Source organism: Ovis aries, chromosome 17, assembly GCF_016772045.2.
Source record: "Ovis aries strain OAR_USU_Benz2616 breed Rambouillet chromosome 17, ARS-UI_Ramb_v3.0, whole genome shotgun sequence".
Classification (NCBI taxonomy): Eukaryota; Metazoa; Chordata; class Mammalia; order Artiodactyla; family Bovidae; genus Ovis; species Ovis aries.
The window spans coordinates 18108188-18133846 of NC_056070.1; the positions used below are offsets into that span (position 1 = coordinate 18108188).

Sequence of the window (25659 nt, forward strand, 5' to 3'; positions counted from 1 at the left end):
ACACTACATATGTTCCTAGGCTCCAGGTTTAGAAACAATATGAAAATTTTTTCAGTCTAAAGAGAACCAAATTTTTTAATGATTGAAAAAAAGCTGAATTTGTGCTACCTAGCTTCAAAATATAGAAGATGAAAGACATTTAATAATGATCCTCAAGTGTATGAAAAAGAATGAGGTCATCAGCAGCTGTTCTTCTCTTCCAGTGAGGATAGAATCAGAGGAAATATATTTAAATTACAAGATTAATTTATTATTTGGATCTACTTTTTAGATTTAGAAAAACCTTTAATCTAAAGGGATCAAGGTACTCAAATTAGACTAGAAAGACTTTTCTAAGCTTAGCAATAACATGAAGAAATGGCCCTCGGTGAAATTATAGTTGCTATTTTCACAATTTCAAAGAATGTATTCTGGCAAAAGGCTGCAAAACTCACCCCGAATGCCCTCCCTGGAGGAAGAGAAGAGGAAATGAAGGGGGTCTCTTAGAGAAGGGGTTAGTAACTGGTCTAGTGACTCAGGTAAACTGGCTTTGTAACAGTCATCTCTACTTGACAAATATCCAATCTGTGTGACCCTCGGACAGGAAACAGGCACTTCAGGGGTGGTTACAGGAACCATGAAGTGGTTGCTATGAGATGTTGTCAAGTTCCACTCAAAGAAAGACTTAGTCATAATTCTTCTTGGCTACACTTAGGCAAAGGAGCAAGAGGAAGAGTGGGAGAAAGGCAGGATTTCTGTTACTGACGAGGCCATGAGACCTTCAAGGGAGACTGAAGGGACTCAGTGCTTTTGTCCAGAAGCACCAGAAAAGAACGTGCATGCCCTCATGGGAATTTGCACAGCTCAAGGGAGACGCCCCTGAGAAAGAGAATCGGTAGCCAAGTAGGCTTTGGAATGAATTGGTTACCCAAGGGGCTTCTGCCCTAACTACCTCAGAAAAAAGCTGAAATGGCTTCACTAGCAATGGCACCCCACTTCAGTACTCTTGGCTGGAAAATCCCATGGACAGAGGAGCCTGGTGGGCTGCAGTCCATGGTGTTGCTAAGAGTCAGACATGACTGAGCGATTTCACTTTCACTCTTCACTTTCATGCATTGGAGAAGGAAATGGCAACCCACTCCAGTGTGTTCTTGCCTGGAGAATCCCAGGGATGGGGGAGCCTGGTGGGCTGCCGTCTATGGGGTCACACAGAGTCGGACACAACTGAAGTGACTTAGCAGCAGCAGCAGGATGAGACTACTCTTATCTGGCCAAGTTCATCCTAAACCTTAGAACCTAAGGCAAGAACTGGGCTAGTGATCTGGCATATCCAAGAAGAAATTCAGGGAAGGGAGTAAGACCATTCTCATTCACCCTTCCAAGAGAGCCTAGGACAGCTATCTGTTGTTCAGTTGCCCAGTCATGTCCCACTCTTTGCAAACCCATGGACCACAACACAGTACTGTGCCTATAATGGTATTTCATGGCTCCAAATCTCCCACCCCCACTCTAATATTACCTATTATTTTTTATTGTTGTTCAGTCGCTAGTCCAAGGACATGTCCATGACCCCAAGGACTGCAGCATGCCAGGTTCCCTGTCCTTCAATACCTCCCAGAGTTTGCCCAAATTCATATCCATTGAGTCAGTGATACTATCTACCCATGGCATCTTCTGCCACCCGCTTCCCCTTTTACCTACAATCTTTCCCAGCATCAGGCAGCCAAAGTATTGGAGCTTACGCATTAGTCCTTGCAATGAATATTCAGGTTGATCTCCTTTATGATTGACTGATTTGATTTCCTTGCAGTCCAAGAGACTCTCAAAAGTCTTCTCCAGCACCACAATTCAAAAGCATCAGTTCTTCAACACTTAGCCTTTTTTATGGTCCAACTCTCACATCCATACATGACTACTGGAAAAACCACAGCTTTGACTAGACGGACCTTCGTTGGCAAAGTGACGTCTCTACTTTTAAAAATGCCGTTTAGGTCTGTCATAGCTTTCCTTCCAAGGAGCAAGCATCTTTTAATTTCATGGCTGCAGTCACTGTCTGCAGTGATTGGAAGCCCAACAAAATAAAATCTATCACTGCTTCCACTTTTTCCCCTTCTATTTGCCATGATTATTTTTTAACCCCTCTCTGTTCTGCAATGATTAATCAGACAAAATACTTCTGACAAGGAAACTGAATTTGGATACTTATTTTATAAACAGCAACTTACGAGAAATATTTGGAAACAGGGTCCAGCTCTTTTTGCTCTTAGGACAAGAACAGTACTGACACAGAAAAGGAAGAAAAGAGAAGTAACCTGAAAGAATATCAGATTTGTGAAAACTGTGTGAACAAACATAGAACCAGAAGCGGCCCAAGAATTTAACCTGCTGAAAATCCAACACCAACAGGAAGTTCTCAGATCATGAAAGACAAAGTGGGAAGATGTAGAATTTCCTCCCATGATCATTTTATAAATAGTATCTGCCAAAATTCAAACATTCATATATTACTGTCAAAAATGTAGCCTATCCATACACTCTTACCAGCTTCCCTGGTGGCTCATTTGGTAAAGAATCCACCGGTAATGCAAGAGACTGGCTGCAATGCAGGAGACCTGGGTTCGATCCCTGGGTTGGGAAGATCCCGTGGAGAAGGAAATGGCAACCCACTCCAGTATTCTTGCCTGGGAAATCCCATGGACAGAGGAGCCTGGTGGGCTACAGTCCATGGGGTTGCAAGAATTGGGCACGACTTAGCAACTAAACCACTACTACTATACTCATTATTTTTCTATGAATCAACTTTTAAAAATTTATTTATTTTTAATTGAAGGAAAACTGCTTTACAATATGTTGGTTTCTGCCATACTTCTCAACTTCTTTTTTACTCAAACAAATTAGGAAAAAATCAAATTGTTCCCATTTGTGATAGTGATGTAAGAATATCACTTTCTAAATAAAAGATGAGTATAAAAACAAATTAAGTATGAAATAATAAGCAATTGTATGAAAATTAAAAGTTGTCAGATTCTCATTAGATGCTGTTAACTGCTTGAGAACACCATGAACAGTATGAAAAGGCAAAAAGATATGCCACTGAAAGATGAACTCCCCAGGTCGGTAGTTACTCAATATGCTACTGGAGAAGAGTGGAAAAATAACTCCAGAAAGAATGAAGAGACAGAACCAAAGCAAAAACAACATCCAGTTGTGGATGCGACGAGTGATGAAAGTAAAGTCTGATGCTATAAAGAGCAATACTGCATAGGAACCTGGAATGTTAGGTCCATGAATCAAGGCAAATTGGATGTGGTCAAGCAGGAGATAGAAAGAGTGAACATTGACATTTTAGGAATCAGTGAACTAAAATGGACTGGAGTAGGTAAATTTAACTCAGATGACCATTATAACTACTACTCAGCCCTGGGATTTCTTTGGAAGGAATGATGCTAAAGCTGAAACTCCAGTACTTTGGCCACCTCAAGTGAAGAGTTGACTCATTAGAAAAGACTCCAATGCTGGGAGGGATTGGGGGCAGGAGGAGAAGGGGACGATAGAGGATGAGATGGCGGGATGGCATCACTGACTCAATGAACGTGAGTCCAAGTGAACTCTGGGAGTTGGTGATGGACAGGGAGGCCTGGCATGCTGTGATTCATGGGGTCGCAAATGGTTGGACACGACTGAGAGACTGGACTGAACTGAACTGAACTGAACTGAACTGTAGTAGTAGGGAAGAATCCCTTCGAAGAAATGGAGTAGCCATCATAATCAACAAAAGAGTCCAAAATGCAGTACTTGGATGCAGTCTCAAAAATGACAAGATGATTTCTATTAGTGTCCAGGGCAAACCATTCAAAATCACAGTTATCCAAGTCTAGGCCGCAACCAGTAACGTCGAAGAAGCTGAAGCTGAACACCTATGTTCAGCTATGAAGGTCTATGAAGGTAGGTCTATGAAGACCTACAAGACCTTCTAGGACTAACACCCAAAAAAGATATCCATTTCATTACAGGGGACTGGAATGCAAAAGTAGGAAGTCAAGAGCTTCCTGGAGTAACAGGAAAATTTGGCCTTGGAATACAAAATGAAGCAGGTCAGAGGCTAACAGAGTTTTGCCAAGAGAATGCACTGGTCATAGCAAACATCCTCTTCACACAAGAGGAGACGCAACACAAGAGAAGACTCTGCACATGGACATCACCAGATGGTCAAACCCCAAAATCAGATTAATTATATTCTTTGCAACCAAAGATGGAGAAGCTATATCCAGTCAGCAAAAACAAGACCAGGAGCTCACTGTGGCTCAGATCACGAACTCCTTATTGCAAAATTCAGACAAACTGAAGAAAGTAGGGAAAACCACTAGACCATTCAGGTATGACCTAAATCAAACCCCTTACGATTATACAGTGGAAGTGATAAATAGATTCAAGGAATTAGATCTGATAGAAAGAGTGCCTAAAGAACTATGGACGGAGGTTTGTAACATTGTACAGGAGGCAGCGATCAAGACCATCCCCAAGAAAAAGAAATGCAAAAAGGCAAAATAATTGTCTGACGAGACCTTACAAATAGCTGAGAAAAGAAGAGAAGCCAAAGGCAAAGGAGAAAAGGAAAGATAAAAGCATCTGAATGCAGAGTTCCAAAGAATAGCAAGGAGAGATAAGAAAGCCTTCCTCAGTGATCAATGCAAAGAAACAGAGGAAAACAATAGAATGGGGAAAACTGGAGATCTCTTCAAGAAAATGAGAGATACCAAGGGAATGTTTCATGCAAAGATAAGCACAATAAAGGATAGAAATGGTATGGACCTAACAGAAGCAGAAGATATTAAGAAGAGGTGGCAAGAATACACAGAAGAACTATACGAGAAAGATCTTCAGACCCAGATAACCACAATGGTGTGATCACTCACCTAGAGCCAGACATCCTGGAATGCAAAGTTAAGTGGGCCTTAGGAAGCATCACTACAAACAAAGCTAGTGGAGGTGATGGAATTCCAGTGGAGCTATTTCAAATCCTGAAAGATGATGCTGTGAAAGTGTTGCACTCAATATGCCAGCAAATCTGGAAAACTCAGCAGTGACCACAGGACTGGAAAAGGTCAGTTTTCATTCCAATCCCAAGAAAGGCAATGCCAAAGATTGTTCAGGCTACTGCATAACTGCACTCATCTCACATGCTAGCGAAGCATGCTCAAAATTCTCCAAGCCAGGCTTCAGCAATACGTGAACCATGAACTTTCAGATGTTCAAGATGGATTTAGAAAAGGCAGAGGAACCAGAGATCAAATTGCCAACATCCTCTGGATCATCAAAAAGGCAACAGAGTTCCAGAAAAACATCTATTTCTGCTTGATTGACTATGCCAAAGCCTTTGACTGTGTGGATCACAACAAACTGGAAAATTCTGAAAGAGATGGGAATACCAGACCACCTGACCTGCCTCTTGAGAAATCTGTATGCAGGTCTGGAAGCAACAGTTAGAACTGGACATGGAACACCAGACTGGTTCCAAATAGGAAAAGGAGCACGTCAAGGCTGTATATTGTCACCCTGCTTATTTAACTTATATGCAGAGTACATCATGAGAAACGCTGGGCTGGAAGAAGCACAAGCTGGAATCAAGATTGCCGGGAGAAATATCAATAACCTCAGATACGCAGATGACACCACCCTTATGGCAGAAAGTGAAGAACTAAAGAGCCTCCTGATGAAAGTAGAAGAGGAGAGTGAAAAAGTTGGCTTAAAGCTCAACATTCAGAAAACAAAGATCATGGCACCCAGGCCCATCACTTAATGGCAAATAGATGGGGAAGCAGTGGCAGACTTTGTTTTTAGGGCTCCAAAATCCCTGCAGATGGTGACTGCAGCCATGAAATTAAAAGATGCTTGCTCCTAGGAAGAAAAGCTATGACCAACCTAGGCAGTAGATTAAAAAGCAGAGACATTACTTTGCCAACAACGGTCCATCTAGTCAAAGCTATGGTCTTTCCAGTAGTCATGTATGGATATGAGAGTTGGACTATAAAGAAAGCTGAGCGCTGAAGAATTGATGCTTTTGAACTGTGGTGTTGGAGGAGACTCTTGAGAGTCCCTTGGACAGCAAGGAGATCCAACCAGTCAATCCTAAAGGAAATCAGTCCTGAATATTCATTGGAAGGACTGATGCTGAAGCTGAAACTCCAATAATTTGGCCACCTGATGCGAAAAACTGACTCACTGGAAAAGACCCTGATGCCGGGAAAGATTGAAGGCAGGAGGAGAAGGGGATGACAGAGGATGAGATGGTTGGATGGCATCACCAACATGACTGACAGGAGTTTGAGTAAGTTCTGGGAGTTGATGATGGGCAGGGTGGCCTGGCGTGCTGCAGTCCATGGGGTCCCACAGAGTTGGACAAGACTGAGTGACTGAACTGACTGGCTGAGCATGAGATGCCTTTTCTGCTGAGTGGGGGAAATGGCTGTCCCGAAGGGGTCAGGAGCACGTCATGAGGACTTCCTGCTAAAATGGCAGACTGAACCCACGTTTATTTCTTCTCCCTCCTGAAACCTCACTAACATGCCAGTTAAGGAATCAAAAAACAGATCTAAAATCTTCAAGAATAGGGAGTATGGGAGAAGACACAGCAATGGAAGAGAGATGGTAGCACATTTCTGAAGGAAAACCAGCATGAGGGGAAGAGCAGCTGAGTGGGCCGGTGTAGAAAGTGAACTAAGAGCCTGCAGCAGAAAGAACCAAGGAGGACTGAGACAATCCTTGTCCCAGAACCCCAGAGGCTCAGGAAGTGGGGCCCTCATCCCTTGGAGGGGAAAGGCTGAAACAGAAGAACTGGCTGAAAGACTGCAGAAGGTGGGCTTCGGGTCCTTCCACCTGAGACCCACCCCCACTGCTCTAGCACAGGAGTTGTTGTTGTTCAGTCGCTAAGTTGCATCTGACTCTTTGCGACCACACGGTCTGCAGCATAACAGGCTTCCCTGTCCTCCACCGTCTCCCGGAGTTGGTCAAACTCACGTCCACTGAGTCACTGATGCCATCCAACCATCTCATCCTCTGTTGTCCCCTTCTCCTCTTGCCCTTAATCTTTCGCAGGAGATGGGAAGATTTTCTATGGCCTGTAGAAACTGAACCAGGGACTCTCCGGGCATTCCAGGAACAACGGAAGGTGGGGATGAAGCTCTGTGTTGATTACGGTGCAAATTCATATATTGTACCGTGGAAGAAGTGTCCTTCCTTCACCAGCCACACTGTCAGACTGCTAGAAGGCAGGCCAATTATACCCACCCTCCCCTGTCACCCCTTAGATCTCCTACCCAACAGGAAGGTTAATGGTTTTTTTCCTAAGAGAAAACAAATGGTCCCATAAAGATGACCTACAGATACTGACATCTGGGGTTCCCCCCCAGAAGAAAGCTGCCTCACAACGCATCACCCTTTAGTGAGGCTGCACACTCAGTAAGCCCTGCCCATGCACACAGAGCCTCCAGGTCACTCCCAAGTGAACTGAACTGCATAGACAGCCAATCAAGAATGACCTGACATTTGAGTAAGGCCTCTAGGATCTCTTTTGCTTAGATCAATTGGCTGGACCCTTGTTTTCTTGGCCACATCAGGCCAGAGGACACCAGGTTCAGTCCTTAGTCCTCTCCTCTTGGTTACCTACACCCACTCCCTTAAAGATGTCATCCAGTGTCCTGACTTGAAATCATCTTCATGTGCCAATGCCTCCTGAATTAATGTTTCCAGCTCTCTGCTACAATGCAGACTGGTTTATCCAACTATCTACTCTCTATGTCTGCTTGGATGTGTAAGCAACAATGTATTAACCAGCTTATGATGCAAAACAAATGACCCATACAGCTTGGTAGAGCGTTATGTCTAACGCTTCTCCGTGGCTGCTGCGTTAAGTCTCATCTGGTGTTCCCCCCAAAACAGCTCCTCCTGCAGCCCTCTCTCTCTTAGTTCATCACAAGTCCATCCTTTAGGATGCTCAGGTCAAAACTCTGAAAGCTGTTCTTGACTCTTCTCACACTCCATATTTGTTAGAACAGTCTTTTGGACTCTGTAAGAGAGGGAGAGGGTGGGATGATTTGGAACAATGGCATTGAAACATGTATAATATCATATAAGAAACAAATCACCAGTCTAGGTATGATGCAGGGTGCAGGATGCCTGGGGCTGGTGCACTGGGATGACGTGGAGGGATGGTGTGGGGGGCGGGGAGGTGGGAGCGGGGTTTGGGATTGGGAACACGTGTACATCCATGGCAGATTCATGTTGATGTGTGGCAAAACCAAAACAATATTGTTAAGTAAAAAAATAATAATAATAATTTTTTAAAAAAGAAAAAAAAAAAAGAAATCCTATTGGCTCTACCCTCAAAATATACCCAGCATCTGTCATGTTTCATCATCTCTACTCTATCTTCCTGGTTCAAGTCACTGTCACCCTTTGCCTGAATCTTTGCAGTAGCTTCCTAATTGAATTTCCTGCTTCTACCAATGCCAGAGATAGTCTTGGCAAAACAGAGATCCTTTTGAAATATAAGTTAGTCTTCTGCTTAAAACCCTGCAGTGACTTTCCATTTCACTTAAAAAGCTGAAGTCCTAGCACTGGCCTTCAGTGGGTGCCTGGTCTGGCCATCTGTCACCTCTCTGGCTTTCCCTCTGAGCACTCTCAGCCACACTAACTTCCTTGCTAACCCACCAGACACATTCCCACTTAGAGGCTTTGCACTGGCTATTTCTCCTGTCTCAAAAGCATCTTCCCTCCATGTTAACATGGCTAACTCCTTCATGCGCTTAAGTCTTTGTTCAAGTGCCACCTTACCAGTCGGGTCCGCACTGTCCACCCTATTCAAACTGCAACCCACCCCAGCAGCCCACATCCATGTGCCCATGCAATGCTTTTTCTTGTATTTCTGAACACTTACCACTCTTTTGCACAACATATTCTTTTCTTAAGTTACTATCTCTTTATTGTTTATTTTCTGTCTTCCTTTGTCTGTGTATCATATCCCAAACTACTAAAACACTACCTAATACATAGAGGTGCTCAAAAGATACTTAATGAGTGAGTAACAAATAAAAATTAAAGACAACACCCGAAATAGACAAAACAAGAAGGGACTTGGAAGAAAGAGTAATGATAAAGGAAAAAGTTTTTTAAACAATATCATTAAAATCCTCAGATATAAGAGAATAAACCGCATCTATGAAACAAGAAAGGAATGATATAACTGCAATAACAATAAGAACTAAAGATCAAAGGATAAAAATTAATTCTTAAGAATTAAATTCACATATGATTTTTTTAATCAATTAGGAGTTGGAAGTTCAAGAAATTTCCAGAAAGAATAAAAGCACAAGAAGATGAAAAACTCAAGATAAAAGGAAACTAAAGGAACAGTCCAAGGGGTCAATTTACAACTTATATATATTTTAAGAATGAAAGAATGGAGAAAAGAAGACAACAAAATTTAGGGGTAAATAATATTAAAGAATATTCAAGAACAGAAGGGCATGAGTTTTCAGGCGACAGGAAGTCTCCTCTAGGGTCCAACATAAGGGCTTCCCTAGTGGCGCAGGTGGTAAATAATCTGCCTGCAACGTGGGAGACTGGGGTTTGACCCCTGGTTTGGGAAGATCCTCTGGAGAAGGGAATGGCTACCCACTCCACTGTTCTTGCCATGGACAGAGGAGCCTGGTGGGCTACAGTCCATGGGATCACAAAGAGTCAGACATGACTGTGAAGAAAAATACCTCTGGCTGAGTCAGCACAGCACCATAACATCTCAGGACAGGGATCAGGCCAAGACCTGCAAGCTTCTATAGTTTCCAAACAAAGGATCAGAACAGCACAGAACACCTCAACAACAGCAGCGGAAATCAGATAACAATGAAACAAGGTTTTTGAAATTCTGAGGGTAAGGATTTTTTTTTTAAGGTAAGGATTTTTAACATATGCCTAACAAAGTCATCAATCACCTATGAGGCAGAATAAAGGCATATTCAGAAATGTCAAGACCTACCATTCCCCTTCTCTCAGAAAGTGCCTAAAGGGTATATACTCCACCAAAATGAGAAATAAAAAATAAATAGCCTAATAGGAAATCCAGGAAACAGGGGATCCAAATCAGCAGTGTGCGTGCTAAGTCACTTTACTCGTGTCTGACTCTTTGCGTCTCTACGGACTATAGTCCGCCAGGCTCCTGGGTCCGTGGGATTCTCCAGGCAAGAATCCTAGAGTGGGTTGCCATGCCCTCCTCCAGAGGATCTTCCCAACCCAGGGACAGAATCAGTGTGTCTCACATCTCTTCCATTGGCAGGCGGGTTCTTTACCACTAGCGCCACCTGGGAAGCCCCCGAATCAGTAGAGTGCAAGGGAAATTCCTAGGACAATGACAGGAAATCCTGGAATGACAGCTATGTAACAGACCGAAAGTGCAACCTCCAGATTGGAGCCGAAAAATGGGAGATTCAAGCAGAAATGACTCCAAGCACAAATTCAAGCACAAACGACTCAAAAAAAAAAAAAAAAAAAAACCCGCTCCAAGGTATTACTAGCTTACTTAATGTATTTAAATGTATCAGAGGATTTTCAGCTATGCTAAAGATATGAAGATGAAACTAAGCAAGCAAATAAAGAGGCAAATATTAACCCCACATAAACAAAAAAACTACACAAGAAGGAAAGGTAATCATAGTAAACTACTTGATTCAGCTTTGAACATTATTTACTTAATCACAATAACATAAATATTGACTATTGCTTTAGCTCGATGAAGTGATATAGCTTTACAGGGAGGATGAGGTGAGGAAAAGAAGAATCAGAGGAGCATGAAATTTTTTCTTCCATAAAAAGAAGTCAATTGATAATGTCTAGAATTTCTGAGTCAATAGATAGCAGTGAACACATAGTATTCAGAAATACGGAAACAAATGTCAAAAGTAGTAAAAAAGAAAAAAAGAGAGTACTAATGGCTGTCTCTGAGCATAGATTGGGGGTAAGGAGAATTATTTGTTGTTATAAGGTTTGTAACCTCATATTATCTTCAGACTACAAGCATGTATTACCTTGCTAAAAAAAATAAATATTACTTTTGGGATGTGGGACATATCAGCACCAAATCCGTACTCTCCACTTGATATAAAGATTCAAAGGTAATGGAAATGACTTCCGTATCATGTGGTTCAATGTTATTTAAAATCATACTGTGGAAAATAAATAAATAACTAAAGTCATACTTTGGGTATAAAATTTCAGCCATGTTAAATTAATAACTCTAGAAATCTAGAGTTGTACACCACTGTACCTCTAGTCAACAGTAATGTACTATGTACTCAGCATTTTGCTAACAGGGTAGAGCTCATGTTACACATTCTTACCACATTAAAAAAAAATTAAAGTGTGTCTATGCACCTCTTATACTACCAGTGGTAGTCATCATACTTTAAGCCTAGGAAATAGTGTGTACCATCCTCGTTGGAGCAGTTTGATGGACAAGAGACCAATGATGTCAGCTCAAGGGCCAAGTCTGACCCAAACTGACTCAAGACACAATAAAAAGCTTGAATAATTCCATAATCATTATACAAACAAATCTCATAGTTTAAATTTTTTTCACAAAAAAAAATCAGGTCTAGGTCATTTTATAGGCAAATTCTAACAACTTTGAAGGAATACACTCTTCCAATCGTATTCAAATTCCTTGAGAAAATAATTCTCTCATTCATTCTGTGAGATTAGTGTAATCCTTATATCAAAATGAGCAAGGACCATACAAAAAAAATGAAAAATTATAGTCCAAACTCACTTATGAACAAAGATGAAAATTCCCAAAGTATTAACAAAAGAGCCATGTAATGCATAAATGGTGATATGTGCAACAGTTTTTAAAGCTCTCGGTTGGGGGAATTAAATATGAAGGGAGACCTGGCATCTTGCATCAGGCAGTCATGATGGAACATTCTGTGTGGTCTGAAGACACAAGGAGCACAAGGTGATTAAAAACACACACACACACTATGAATACAATGAAATAGCTTCCTTATTATTACAGGTTTCTGGGTTTAGGAAACGGTCTATTAGCAGGGGATAATACTGACTTGCCTCTGCTTCAAAGTGGATAAGAATAAATAAAGATTTTAGTTAGAAATTGGACAACACAACTGACCCAACATGAGGCTACTGAACTCTCAGGGGGACCCCTCCAGGCTCTTGGACCAAACTGCCATGTTTAGAGACATATAGCAGTACCTCCTCCAAGATTCTAGCCTTTTCTATGAATGGATCCTCTGAATTTGTACTATGGGTGGGTAGAAACTCCATGCACTGACTACTTCAAGCCTCAAGGATCCTGAGAAGAGTCTTGGCCATAAAGAGTAGCTTGTTATAATGGCATATCTTCCTTGTGCATCTTTCCCCTAATTAGGAATTGTATGCGGCAGGTCCATATTCCGGAAGGGAAAAGCATTACTCACTGTGCACGAAATATTCTCTCAAAATCTGGCGACCCAGAGACGGATGGGGGCATAACTTTGTATTTCAATCTCGCCTTTCCTACCTGCATAGCAAAATAACCTGCAAGTAAAAAGGGAATGAACACTCAAAATGAGGCACATCATTATTCATTAGTAAAATGCACTACATACCTATTAAAATGTCTAAAATTTTAAAAGTCGGATCATACCAACTGAAAAAGACAGACAGATGAGGATGCAAAAGCAACTGAAATTCTCATACATCACTGGCGGGAATGTAAAATGGTACAACCGCCTTGGAAAACCATTTGGAATTGTTTAGCTAGACATATATTGACCATATGATTCAGTCAGTCCACAACTCGACATTTTTCCAAGAGAAATGAATCATATGTCCCTAGAAACACCTGTACACAAATGTTCACAACAGCTTTATTTGTAATAGCTAAAATCAGGGACAACTTTCTGACGGTTAACGTTATACGTCAACAAGGCTAACCATGGTGCCCAGTTGTTTGGTCAACACCAGTCCAGATACTGCTGTGAAGATAATTTTTCAGAGGTGATGAACATTTACATCAGTAGACTCTGAATAAAGCAAATTATCCTGCCTATTGTGCGTGGGCCTTACCCATTCAGCTGAAGGCCCTAAGAAAAAGTTTGAGGTTCCCCAAAGTGGAAGAGAATTTTGCTTTCCTTTGGACCAAGACTGCAATACCAGTTCTTTTTTTCTTTCTGCCACACCATGTGGTATGTGGGATCTTAGTTCCTCGACCAGGGATCAAACCCATGTCCCCTGCACTGGAGCATGGATTCTTAACTATGGGACCACCTGTAAAGTCCCAGCAACACGAATTCTTGTTGCAATATCCAGTCTTGCAACAGACCCTACAAATTTCAGACTTTCCAGCCCCTACTGTTATAAGAGCCAGTCTTTTACAACAGATGTGTAAGAGTGTGTATGTGTATCCTGGAGAACCCTAACATAAATGTCTATCAACAAGTGTATGGATAAACAATTCGTGGTGTATCCATACAACAAGATACTACTCAACAATAAAAAAATAATGAACTAGTAATAAACAAAACAACATGGGTGAATCTCTGAACAGTTATGCCGAATGAGGCGCATGCAGATGGCATCGCCTGGAACTTGAGCAGCTGCATGAGAATATGAGTGCCCAAGGAGAAACTAAGAGAGCAGGAGTCCAGGCATGTACTCCACATAGCCAACCAAAAACGCTTTCAGGTTAAAGATAAAGCAAAACTAGTTGCCACTGATCTTAAGGAGATAAACACTGAATGATGAAAAAGTTAACAGAGGGAATAAAGCTTTTGTGGATATACAAAAGGAAGTTGCACACACGTCTCAAAGGGCCTTTCTCTTGAACCTCAGCAGAAACAGCTGATTCCTCAGCAAGGTCATGAACACAAACCAGTTAATGCTGATGAAGCTACAAGTTTGATGGCACAAGTGTAGCACACTGGTGACGCATCAAATTCCCCAAGATGGCCAATAGTTTAAAAGTTTTATACCAAAAAAAAATATATATATATATGCTGAATGAAAGAGGCAAGACCCCTCCCCCTCAAAAAAAAGGTACTGTATAAGGCTATTTGCATACAATTCTCAGAAATGTAAGTGACATAAAGCAGATCAGTAACTGTCTGGAGATGAGGACGGTAGTAGGTGAAGGGGGTCACAAGAAAACTTGGGGATGATGGTTCCCTATATGACTGAGTTTCCCTATTATGAAATAATTATGACTTTCTCATCCTTCATTTGCTGCATGGAAAATGCATTAGATTATTAAGCCCTGCTGCTTGGAATCATCTGCCTCTGATGATCTGTGACCCTCTTTCCTTTAGACCTACATTTCCTCCTTGTCGACAGTTCTCACCTCTTGTCCTCTCTCTCTCCCTTTTTACCCCTGAACTAACTTCTGGGGTCTCTTTTTTCTCTTCAGATTATTTCCTCCAGCTTATTTCAGTTTCTCATTAGTTCCCTCCAACACTACACTGGCCTCCCTTACTTCAGTACCTCAATATCCATTTCCTACTTGCTAATGTTTTAAAAATAATTTCCTTTTCCACACCAAGTGTGCAGCTTCAGTGTCTCACTGTGTGACAGTCTTAGGGACCATCTGTTTCCTCCTGACACATGGTACTATCTCCTCTCCAAGAGGAAGTCAGTAAATATTGGACCTGGTCAAGTAAGGCTCTCACACCTGGCCACTCCCCTTCCCCTTCATTCCCCTCAGAACAACCCTATAGCTTCTAAGTCCTGACAACCCTGCAAATAAAGGGTTGATCAGGATTTTAAAGCTATAGCTGAACATCTAAGTGGGTCGACACTTAGGACTGGCATCTTTCTCATTCAAAGTGTAGTCATACCACTGAAGTCTAGGAGAGCAGAGTGAAAATAAGAGTGTGGTTGGGCATTAATGGTTTCTACCTCTGGGCTAAGCCTTGTGAAGGCATCATAAATCTGGAGAGACCAGTGGCTCATGGCATCAGCTGGAAATCTATCTATGGGGGAGAAAACAGAGTTGGCCATCCTGGACCTTATTACTGGTGCTTCTAACTCAGCCCACAGCCTCAGAGAAAACAGGAGTCAAGGCTCTTGTTTCCACGTGCAAAATGGAAACAAAGAAAGAAGTGTGTGCCTAGATTTATCTATCAGCAATCGATTCCCATGGCTCAGAAGGTAAAGAATCTGCCTGCAATATGGAAGACCTGAAGTTGATCTCCAGGGATCTCCAGTTGATCTCCTTCAGGTCTCCAGGGATCAACTTCAGGTCTCCCATATTGCAGGCAGATTCTTTACCTTCTGAGCCATGGGAAGTTGATCCCACAGAGAAGGCCATGGCACCCCACTCCAGTACTCTTGCCTGGAAAATCCCATGGACGGAGGAGCCTGGTAGGCTGCAGTCCATGGGGTTGCAGTCGGACACGACTGAGTGACTTCTTTCACTTTTCACTTTCCTGCACTGGAGAAGGAAATGGCAACCCACTCCAGTGTTCTTGCCTGGAGAATCCCAGGGATGGGGGAGCCTGGTGGGCTGCCATCTCTACGGTCGGACACGACTGAAGCGACTTAGCAGCAGCAGAAGTTGATCCCTAGGTTGGGAAGATCCCCTGGAGGAGGGCATGGCAACCCATTCCAGTGTTCTTGCCTGGAGAATCCCATGGACAGAGGAGCCTGGCAGGCTACAGTCCCTGGGGTCGAAAAACCCCACCCACCCTTAGGAAAGAGGACCCCGCCCGTTGCACCAGCTCCAGTCCCAGGGGATCTCATGTCAGAGCCTTCAGAGAGACCACGGCTGTCACTGAGCAACATGACGGGGTGTAAAGGCTGTTTCACCCCTTTTTCTGGAGCGCCTCCGTTTCTTCCCTTCCCATGAGTTGATTAAAAGCTACTTGAAAATGAGCTCCTTTGGCTTTGACTGCCTTTTCCCTTCCCTCGCTCTCTCCGGGAGGTCACATGTGTGCTGGGGAAAGTGAATCAAGACCTCTCGTCCTGCACTGCCGGCCACAGCCGGACTCCTTCACCGCACGGCTGCCTCTCAATCCAGCAGAAACTCCTCTCTGTGGGGAAGCAGCCAAGGGAAACGACCATGCTGAGTGCCAACTCTGGGCCAAGCACCCTGGTGGGCACTCCCTACCGGTGTCCTGCCTAGCCCTCTTTGCTGAAGACACTGAAGGACAGGATTTCCTGGCCAAGGGCACCCAGCTTGTAAGTGGCTGGACCAGAGGATGTGAGTCTGCCTGTTTTCAAGCCTTGCGCTGCTTCTACTACAGCACAGCGGTGTCCCATCTCCATAAACACCAGACCTCTGCTAAGCAAAGAGTTCTGGTTCTCCATGCCAACTCCCTCTCTCCCTCCCTCCTTTTTCTCTCTCCCACCCCTCACCACTTGTCCACCATCATTAAACATTCCCGGTGCACCACCAACCACCACTGGCCGTCTCCTCTTCCCAGCCCAGCTGCCTGAACTTCACACTGCAATTCACACTGTCCCCGGCACCCACCAGCAAACACAGCCCCTCTGTGGGGAAGGCAGAGGCTGAGTCAGCCTGGGGACACCCGTGGACCTGCCCCTGCGCCCTCTTCAGGGCTGGGACCTGGGCACGCGCCGGGTGGACAGTACCCATGTGTGGGTCTATGTGAACCAGAGGGTCAGCACAGGGAGCTTCAGACCTAAGTGATGCTTAGTTGGCAATGAACATTCTACTTTACTGTAGAAAAGAGGTTAATCAAACCACAAACTGTGCGTCTTAAGGTATAATGCTTTCATAAATTCACAGAAACAGACTCGCTGGCGAGTTTTCCTGTTGAGCTTGCGTGCAGGCTGGACTGTGTCCTAAACCAGTGTGCCTCCGGTGCCCAGGGCGGAGCAGTCCACAGCTCCGCCCCATTTCCTGGCAGAAGCACACTGGGGGAAATTAACAAAGGTGCACTTGATAAAGAAGTCTTACTTGGCCAAGGCTCAGACACTTTCCCCCAATTTGCATGCTAAGGCAGCATGCGCCTAAAATAATAGGAATTGAGAGAAAGTGACCCCAGAGGAGAAAAAGCCTCTATTCAACCAGGTGATCAGGATACTGAATAATCCTAATGGGAAGGCGCTTTAAAATTTAGAATGAATTGCTTAATCTGAAGCTCATATTTTCACAGGAACTTTTTATTTTTTTTGTACCTGATAATCATACCTGTCCTAGGCAGCTTATTTAGGAAACACAGGGTTCAAGAAATCATAGCCATGATTTGTAAGCAAGGTACAATGTTCCCTTTGGAACACTCCTAATTAATATTTAGAGCCCATTTGGCCCAGGTTCAGTCAAAGAGGGCTGTGGGCTGTAACCACAGATGATGCAGACTCTCTGGGCTTGGAGGGCCCACCATGGCCCCAGAGGGAGAACTTGGGGAGAAACTAACCCCCAGAATGCTCTAAATCTCTGCCTGTCTCCTGATGACCCTGAGTGCTCTGCAGAGCCCGAAGGCCACCAGGAAGTGAGTAGAAACCCCAAACCCTCCCCACTCCCTCTAACACACACACACACACACACACCAGGACGCCTACAAACTGCAAACCCTCCCCCCTCCCTGTAACACACACACACACATACACACCTGGACACTTACAAACCCAAACCCTCCCCCCTCCCTGTAACACACACACGCACGCACACACACACACACCAGGGCGCTTACAAACCCAAACCCTCCCCCTTCCCTGTAAAACACACACACACACACACCAGGACGGTTACAAACCCAAACCCTCCCCACTCCCTGTAACACACACACACACACACCAGGACACTTACAAACCCAAACCCTCCCCCCTCCCTGTAACACACACACACACCAGGACACTTACAAAACACACACACACACATACACCCTGTAAAACACACACACACACACACACACACCAGGACGGTTACAAACCCAAACCCTCCCCACTCCCTGTAACACACACACACACACACACACACACACCAGGACACTTACAAACCCAAACCCTCCCCCCTCCCTGTAACACACACACACACACACACACACACACACACACACACACACACCAGGACACTTACAAACCCAAACCCTCCCCCCACCCTGTAAAATACACACACACACACACACCAGGACACTTACAAACCCAAGCCCTCCCCCCTCACTGTAACACACACACACACACACACACACAGACCAGGACACTTACAAATGCCAAACCCTCCCCCCACCCTGTAAAATACACACACATACACACACACACCAGGACACTTACAAACCCAAGCCCTCCCCCCACCCTGTAAAACACACACATACACACACACCAGGACTCTTACAAACCAAACCCTCCCCCCTCCCTGTAACACACACACACCCCAGCCCACTTCAGAACGCTTACTTTGCTGACAGGCTGAGAGGACAGAGAGTGCAGCCAGCAATATCGAATTCCCTGCCATCTTTCCTGGGGAATGTTCTGGTTCACAGAACTATTTGCAGGATAGTTCCTGTTAGGGGAAGAGCGACTTTTGATTTGGCAACGCTGACCTGCCTTATAGGTTCATCTGAGCTGAGAAAGGAAAAGGAAAAAAAAAAAAAAGGAGGTTCAAACTTGCTGTGTGACCTTTGCTCTGGAAGAGGAATCAGGAAGGCAGGCGGGTCCAGGCCGTCAATCAAAGATCAAAGATCTTCACCTGGAACGGGCGCTGCTTCCCAAACTTGTTTTCTGTCCCCTGAGCTCCGACCTCTGCCTTTAGCCCTCAAGCAGCAGCAGCAGCAGTACCTTGCAGTCAAACCACCTTCTCAGCCAATTCAAAAACAATCCCCAGTCCCTCTCTTTTAGCCTCTGGGCTCCTTAGTCCCCTCCCTGGCTCCAAAGCCTTCCTAAGAGCTTTCACACCTCCTGTGGAAAAACAGAGGAGGTGGAAGATTTTATTTAATCTGACTGAGATTTACACAGTAATTTAAACTGATTGTAACTTTATTCCCTAGTAAACGACCGATCCAGGATTTGAACTCACGTGCAGTTTTCAAAGGTGTCCTAAAAGCCCTGAACCAGGCTGCTTCCCACGGTTACTTTAACTCTCTCATGATCAAGCTGACCTTAAAATTTTTTAATTGAGCTATAATTGACATACAGCATTATTAGCTTCTGATGTATGACATAATGATTTGATACACATGTATATTGCAAAATTATCTCCATAATAAGTTTTATGTTCAGCTGTTCAGTCGTGTCTGACTCTTTGCAACCCCTTGGACTGCAGCACACCAGGCTTCCCTGTCCATCACCCACTCCCGGAGCTTGCTTAAGCTCATGTCCATAGAGTCAGTGATGCCATCCAACCCTCTCATCCTCTGTCGTCTCTTCTCTTCCCGCCTTCACTCTTCCCAGCATCAGGGTCTTTTCAAATGAGTCCATTCTTCACATCAGGTGGCCAAAGTATTGAAGTTTCATAGGTTAGCATCCATCATGTTGAAACCGCACAACTCAGATTGGGACTTGAATACCCTGTCTTTTCACTGGGCTCACACACCTGGTCTCAGGACTTAACGAAGCTCAGGTTTTTTGTGTCTTATTGCAGAAAGAATTCAGTGAGAGATAAAATGATAGGTAAGAAGTGGATTTAGTTAGACATCTCATGGTCAGTATGCAGTCCATTTCAGAAGATGAGAACAGCCTTGGGAGAAACACACTCCATAGTGAGAGTGTGGGCCATCTCAGGAGACAAGAGGCCCTGAAATATGCAGTGATTAGTTTTCATGGGCTGGGTAATTTCATAGGCTAATGAGTGAGAGGATTATTCCAACTATTTTGAAGGAACTGGGTCAGAACCCATTTTTGGCCTTTCACGGTTGGCCTCAGAACTGTCAGGGCACTGGTGGGTGTGTCATTTAGCATATGCTAATATCCTACAGTAAGCATATAATTGAGGCTCAGAGTCTATAATGAGTCCCCTACAGACAAACCTTCAAGTTGTGAACTTTCAAACATGAAAACATGGAGCTTACTAATAAAGACCCAATGGAATTGGAGGCTGAGAGAAGAGAGACAAGAGGAAGAAGGAGCGGAAGAACCCAAGAAATTCATGGTGCAGCAGGGAAGGGCAAGGAGAATTTTTTTATTTGAGGAGGTATTGTTAGTTTCTGAGGAACAAGAGCTGAAGGTACAGCAGTCCATGAAGGTTTCAGCAGCTGTTCAGCATGCAATCCGCTGCCACTGTGTCATCTGTGATGAGAGAAAAGAGCTACTACCCAGACGTCACTGGATCATTTTCCCAAGAGAGTAGATACAGTTGAACCCAGCAAGGAACCAGGGCCTGTGCCATCAACATCAGGTGTGAATGAAATTGCCGCTTGCCCTCCATCTCCTATTACTGATGACCCTTCGGCTCTACCATCTCCCACCTCCTCTCTCTCCCCCAGTCAGTAACTCTTCTTGCCTGTTCATTCGATGCCAACCCCTGTATACCAGCTGTCGTACTATACTACTGTACTTTTTGAGTTTGTACTGTAAGATTTAAAATATTTTCTTTATTTTTTGTGTTTTTAATGTATTATTTGTATGAAAAGGATTGTAAACCTATTACAATGCAGTATCGTATAACTGATTGTGTTAGGTACCTAGACCAACTTTGTTGGGCTTACAAACAAATTGGACTTATGAACGCACTCTTACAATGGAACTCGTTCACGTGCAAGGGACTTATGTACTGGAAGTCAAATTTCTGCCATGTTGGGCCTCGTTGGTTCTAATCAGTTTCTGCATATCCAACGGCTACGTTGTTTTTCTAAAGATTATTCCCTGGCCCCTTCCCTCCTGTTTCACCCTTACGTAATTACAGTTTTTTCTTGTGCTGAGAACTTTTATAGTCTACTTTCTTAGCAACTTTCAAATATACAGTCCAGAATTGTTACCCGTAGTCATCATTCTGTCCATTACATCCCCTGGGACTTATTTATGTTATAACTGGAAGTTTGTACCACTAGGATATACATTCTGAGAAGGAAAAGGGCCCTTGAGGGGAAAAGTAGGTCAATATTTTTATATAGCAAACACAGTACACACGGTCTCCACGCCAATCCAGGGCCTCTCCATTGCCAGAGCTACATCCCACACAACCCGCTAGAGCTGTCCTTCCACAACTGGTGGCTTCTTTGGCAGAACCTATTCATCACAGCTCCTCCTCTCTGTCCACACAATTATTTTATTCTTATAAATATGTTTTAGATACTAATTTATTATTTATTTGGCTGCACTGGATCTTAGTTGTGGCATGCAGAACCTTAAGTTGCCACCTGTGGACTCTTAGTCACAGTATGTGCAATCTGGTTTGTTGACCAAGGATTAAACCCAGGCCCCTTGCATTGGGAGTATGGCATCTTAGCCACTGGACAGCCAGGGAAGTCCCTTGCTTTGCCCTTTAAAGATTCAGCTTCCCTATTAGTCGGCCATAAAAAGGAACACATTTGAGTTAGTTGTAGTGAGGTGGATGAACCTAGAGCCTATTACACAGAGTGAAGTAAGTCAGAAAGAAAAAAATAAATATCGGATATTAATGCATATATATATGGAATCTTGAAAGATGTACTGATAAACCTACTTGCAAGGTAGGAAGAGAGACACAGACACAGAGAAACAGACTGCTGGACACAGTGGGGGAAGAAGAGGTTGGGACAACTTGGGAGAGTAGCACCGAGACATATACTTTAATAGTGTTAACGCCAGTCACCCAGTGGCGTCCTGCTCTTTGCGACCCCACGGACTGTAGCCCACCGGGCTCCTCTGTCCATGGCATTCTCCAGGCAAGGAAGCTGGAGTGGGGTGCCATTTCCTCCTCCAGGGATCTTCCTCACCCAGGGATTGAAGCTGGGTCTCCTGAGTGGCAGGCAGATTCTTTACCATGTAGAGCTACCTGAGAAGCCAAAGCATGTACATTACCACGCATGAAATAGACAGCAGGAAGTTGCTGTGTATCACAGGGAGCTCAACCCAGCGCGCTGCAACCACCTAGAGGGATAGGAGGGGGTGGGAGGGAGGAATAAGAGAGAGGGGATATATGCATACTTATGACTGATTCATCTTGTTGTGTGCCAGAAACCAACACAACATTTTGAAGCAATTAAAAGCAAAAAAAGTAAAAAAAAAAAAAAAAAGATTCAGCTTCCCATGAAACAAAGATGAGGTCCCTTCCTTGTCCCACACTTCAGCTCACTTAGAGGGAGCCCAGTGCCTGTGGGAAAGCTGGTGTGTCTCAGCCCCACAGAAGCCGACACCTGGGCTCCCAGCCCAGACACTTAGGGATGACACACCCTCGGTCAGGAGTTGAAATTCACTTCGATAAGATAGGCTAATGAGGTCTGAAGGGAAATTTAAATGAGATAGGGCTGCTTTAAGGATTGATTTATTAATAGGTAACATTCATAAAGTACTTAAAAACAGCACATGGTGGGTTCCTGCCAGCATTAGAGCCTGCCTTCTCTGCTACCAACAAGCCCGTGGCAGAGAGAAAACGGACCAGCAGCCCACGGATGCCCAGAAACAGAATGATCACAGTCATCAAGGACCGTAGCACTCCTGACAGAAAACCAGCCCAGGTAAGGTTTTCCACGTGCTTCGTGCTTATTACATTCTCTTGCTGAAAGTCCTGACCAATTGAAAACATCCGTAACAACTCGGCAATTCTTCAAAGCTCAGATAAACCACACTTGAGAAGTTATGCCCCAACCTACACTTTGCAAACATCTAGGGAGCTGTAGGCTGTCCTGCAAAACATTTTCTCCCCCTTCAGAAGCTGGAGACTCTGCTCTGTGGCCCTGGGTGTGGAAACCAAACTACAGAGGGCGGTGGCATTTCCCTGTCGAGGAGACCTTTGCCCTGGGATGGGCAGGGCCCGGGCAGAGGGTTACAATCACTTACATCAAGCCTGGGGCAGAAACTGCCAGTTATCCAGCACCTGGATATCCCATCTGGGCTCAAAGACAGAGACAAAAGGGGAGCAGAAAGGAGGGGAAACTAAAGACCAGTCTCCAGGGTGAACGTGAAGTCGCTCAGTCGTGTCCAACTCTTTGTGACCCCGTGGACTGTAGCCTACCAGGTTCCTCCATCCATGGGATTTTCCAGGCAATAGTACTGGAGTGGTTTGCCATTTCCTTCTCCAGGGCATCTTCCCGACCCAGGGATCAAACCCGGGTCTCCTGCATTGCAGACAGACACTTTACCCTCTGAGCCACCAGGGAAGTCTCCAGGGTAGTACAGTGAAAAGCACACAAACTTTGAGCTAGTGATCTAGGCTCACGTCCCTGTATGGTGTTGGTGAGTTGCTAATGGTTCCCCAACCTGTTTTCTCAAAAGGAAACAACAGGCCCAACCACAGAGGTCCCTCAGTCCGCTTAACGAAATAATGTGCAGGAAGCAAATAGCTTAGAACCTGGCACGTGGTATGGTGCCCCTGAGGTCTCTCTGGCACCCCTCCACACCCTCAGGCCTGGTAGACTCACAAGAGACAAGATCTATTTGTCGGGAGGGCTTGGGTACAAAGCAGCGACGATCACAGAATACTGTTGTAATTTCCCAGAAGAATGGAAACAGCACTTGCATTGCTTCAAAAACAGCTTTTGACCGTAACAGGAGGTCTGAACCTGAGTTAAGTTTACATAAAGCTTGGGAAAGGATAAAGTAATGCAGAATCTAGAGACTGAGGAGGGGAACTGGAAATTCCCACAGACAAGCCCCAGCACAGGCAGCCCTCCTCACACACACACACTCATGCTCCTACACACCCACATACTCACAAATACACACTGACGCACACATATAATCACAGACTCAGATACACCCATGCATATTCACACACATGCACATTTTACCCTCATGACCCCAAAGGGGATTTGTAAACTGAACGTTTGGACCCTAGGACACACATGCTCACAAAAATAGCAAGCGGCTTTGTTCTCAAGTGGCCGCAAGTTAAAGAAAATTTTAGCCCATAAGTGAAAATTTTAACCTATAACCCCAAATTTTAACGCGTGCTGCATGCTGGCAATTGAACAACAACCACAGAAGGAACTAACATTTTTCATTTGCCTCTTTTGTTTAGTAATTATTAATTCTTCAAAAACTAAATAGTATTTGAAATGAAGTACGTTAAAAAAGGTCTGTTGGCATAAACTCCCTGCCCCATCCCATGGAGAGAAGTCAGGCTCCCTGTGGGCTCAGAGCTGGGTTCATCAACTTGCTGGGAGCAGAGCAGCAAGAGGCAGGGGAGCCCTGGGCCCAGACGGCTGGTGTGGGCCTTGGTGTGATGGGGGCTCTGACGTCCTCCGTCCCAGATCCCAGTTCCACTCAACAGAAAGGAAGTTTTGAGCAGGTGCCAGGCCCCGCGTAGAACTGTGTCTTAATTACTCTTAACTTACTCTGCTTAATCAGCAATGAAGCACATGTCTTGTTGCCATTTTTCAGATGGAGAAACTGAGGCTCAGGGGCGAGTGACTTGCTCAGGCTCAGTACAACCTAGTCCGGTTGCTCCCAAAGCCTTTGCACTTCACTTTGGCTGCACCCTGGAGTCACCTGGGGGTCATTAAAAATACTGGTCCTTAGCTCTCCCCTCACACAGTGATTCTGATTTCACTGGTCTCTGGTTTGCCCTGAACTTTGTATCTATATATATTTTACTATATAATTTATTTATTTGGCTGCACCGGGTCTTAGCTGTGGCACTCGGGATCTTCAATCTTCATTGCAGCACGCAGGATCTTTCAGTTGGGCATGCGAACTCTTAGTTGCAGCATGTGGGATCTAGCTCCCAGACCAGGGACCGAACCCAGAGCCCCCTGCATTGGAAGCCTGGAGTCTTAGCCACTGGACCACCAGGGAAGTCCTGTGTCTGAACTTTTCAAAAGCTCCCCAGATGATTCCAGTGCACAGCCAAGATGGAGAATCATGGTCTTAAACACTGTGGTCCTTACCACCCACTACCATCACCTGAGGTGATACGAACATGCACATTTCTAGGCCTCTTCCAGGATCCACTATTGAGCAAGGATTTCATGTTGGTTAAGTGTGCACGGCCTCACATGCTTTACACAATACTGCTACGAAGTTGTAAATGATTCTCAGTTCACAGATAAGGTTACTGACGCCCAGAGAGCTTTGAGAACTGGTCTAATCACCCCAAATGACTGCCTTCTAGGGAGGAATGACCACGCCGCCTCTTGGAGTGGGTCAGGGGCAGTGCACAAGCTGGGGGAAGCCAAAGTGAGTGTCCCTGGAGCCTGAGAAGGAAGAGGAACTGGAAGGATCTGGATTGGCAAGAGGGAAGAGGTGAGAGTGGGAAAACAGAATCCGGGGGTCCTCAGGGTGCAGCCCAGGAGACGTGGAGGGAGATTTCCACCAGAGGAACTTCTGGGGTGCCTGGGTGGAGGAAGGAGGAAAGACAGACACAGGAGAAAAATCACGGCTGAGATGGGGGAGAAGGGGTATTCCCAGCAGAGAGCAGTCCGGCCGGAGCCTGTGTCTCAGCTAATTCCTCACCAGGCCCGTCGGTTCTATTGTCTAGTCACTAACTCGTGTCCGACTCTTCTCACCTCCCCCGTGGACCGTGGCCCACTGGGCTCTTCTGTCCGTGGGATTCTGCAGGCAGGAATACTGGAGTGGGTTGCCATTTCTGCCTCCAGGGGA

General features: G+C 44.7%; 1 protein-coding gene and 1 pseudogene across 3 annotated transcripts in view; one reads left to right on the plus strand and one right to left on the minus strand.

Moving 5' to 3' along the window:
- Positions 1–18546, minus strand: part of MGST2 (microsomal glutathione S-transferase 2) — a 34731-nt gene extending 16185 nt beyond the window's left edge. For 2 of the 3 annotated variants that reach the window (XM_004017240.5, XM_004017241.5), the window contains exons 1-2: positions 18382–18546; positions 12465–12564 (exon numbers count right to left, since the gene is read on the minus strand). In XM_004017240.5, the coding sequence (XP_004017289.1) occupies positions 12465–12564; positions 18382–18439 (158 nt within the window). In that variant the 5' untranslated portion in view covers positions 18440–18546. The remainder of the gene's footprint in view (positions 1–12464; positions 12565–18381) is intronic. The other variant, XM_012097459.5, reaches the window with a different exon arrangement.
- LOC121816988 (ribosomal biogenesis factor-like) lies at positions 13557–17529 on the plus strand (annotated as a pseudogene).
- Positions 18547–25659: the final 7113 nt, after the last annotated feature.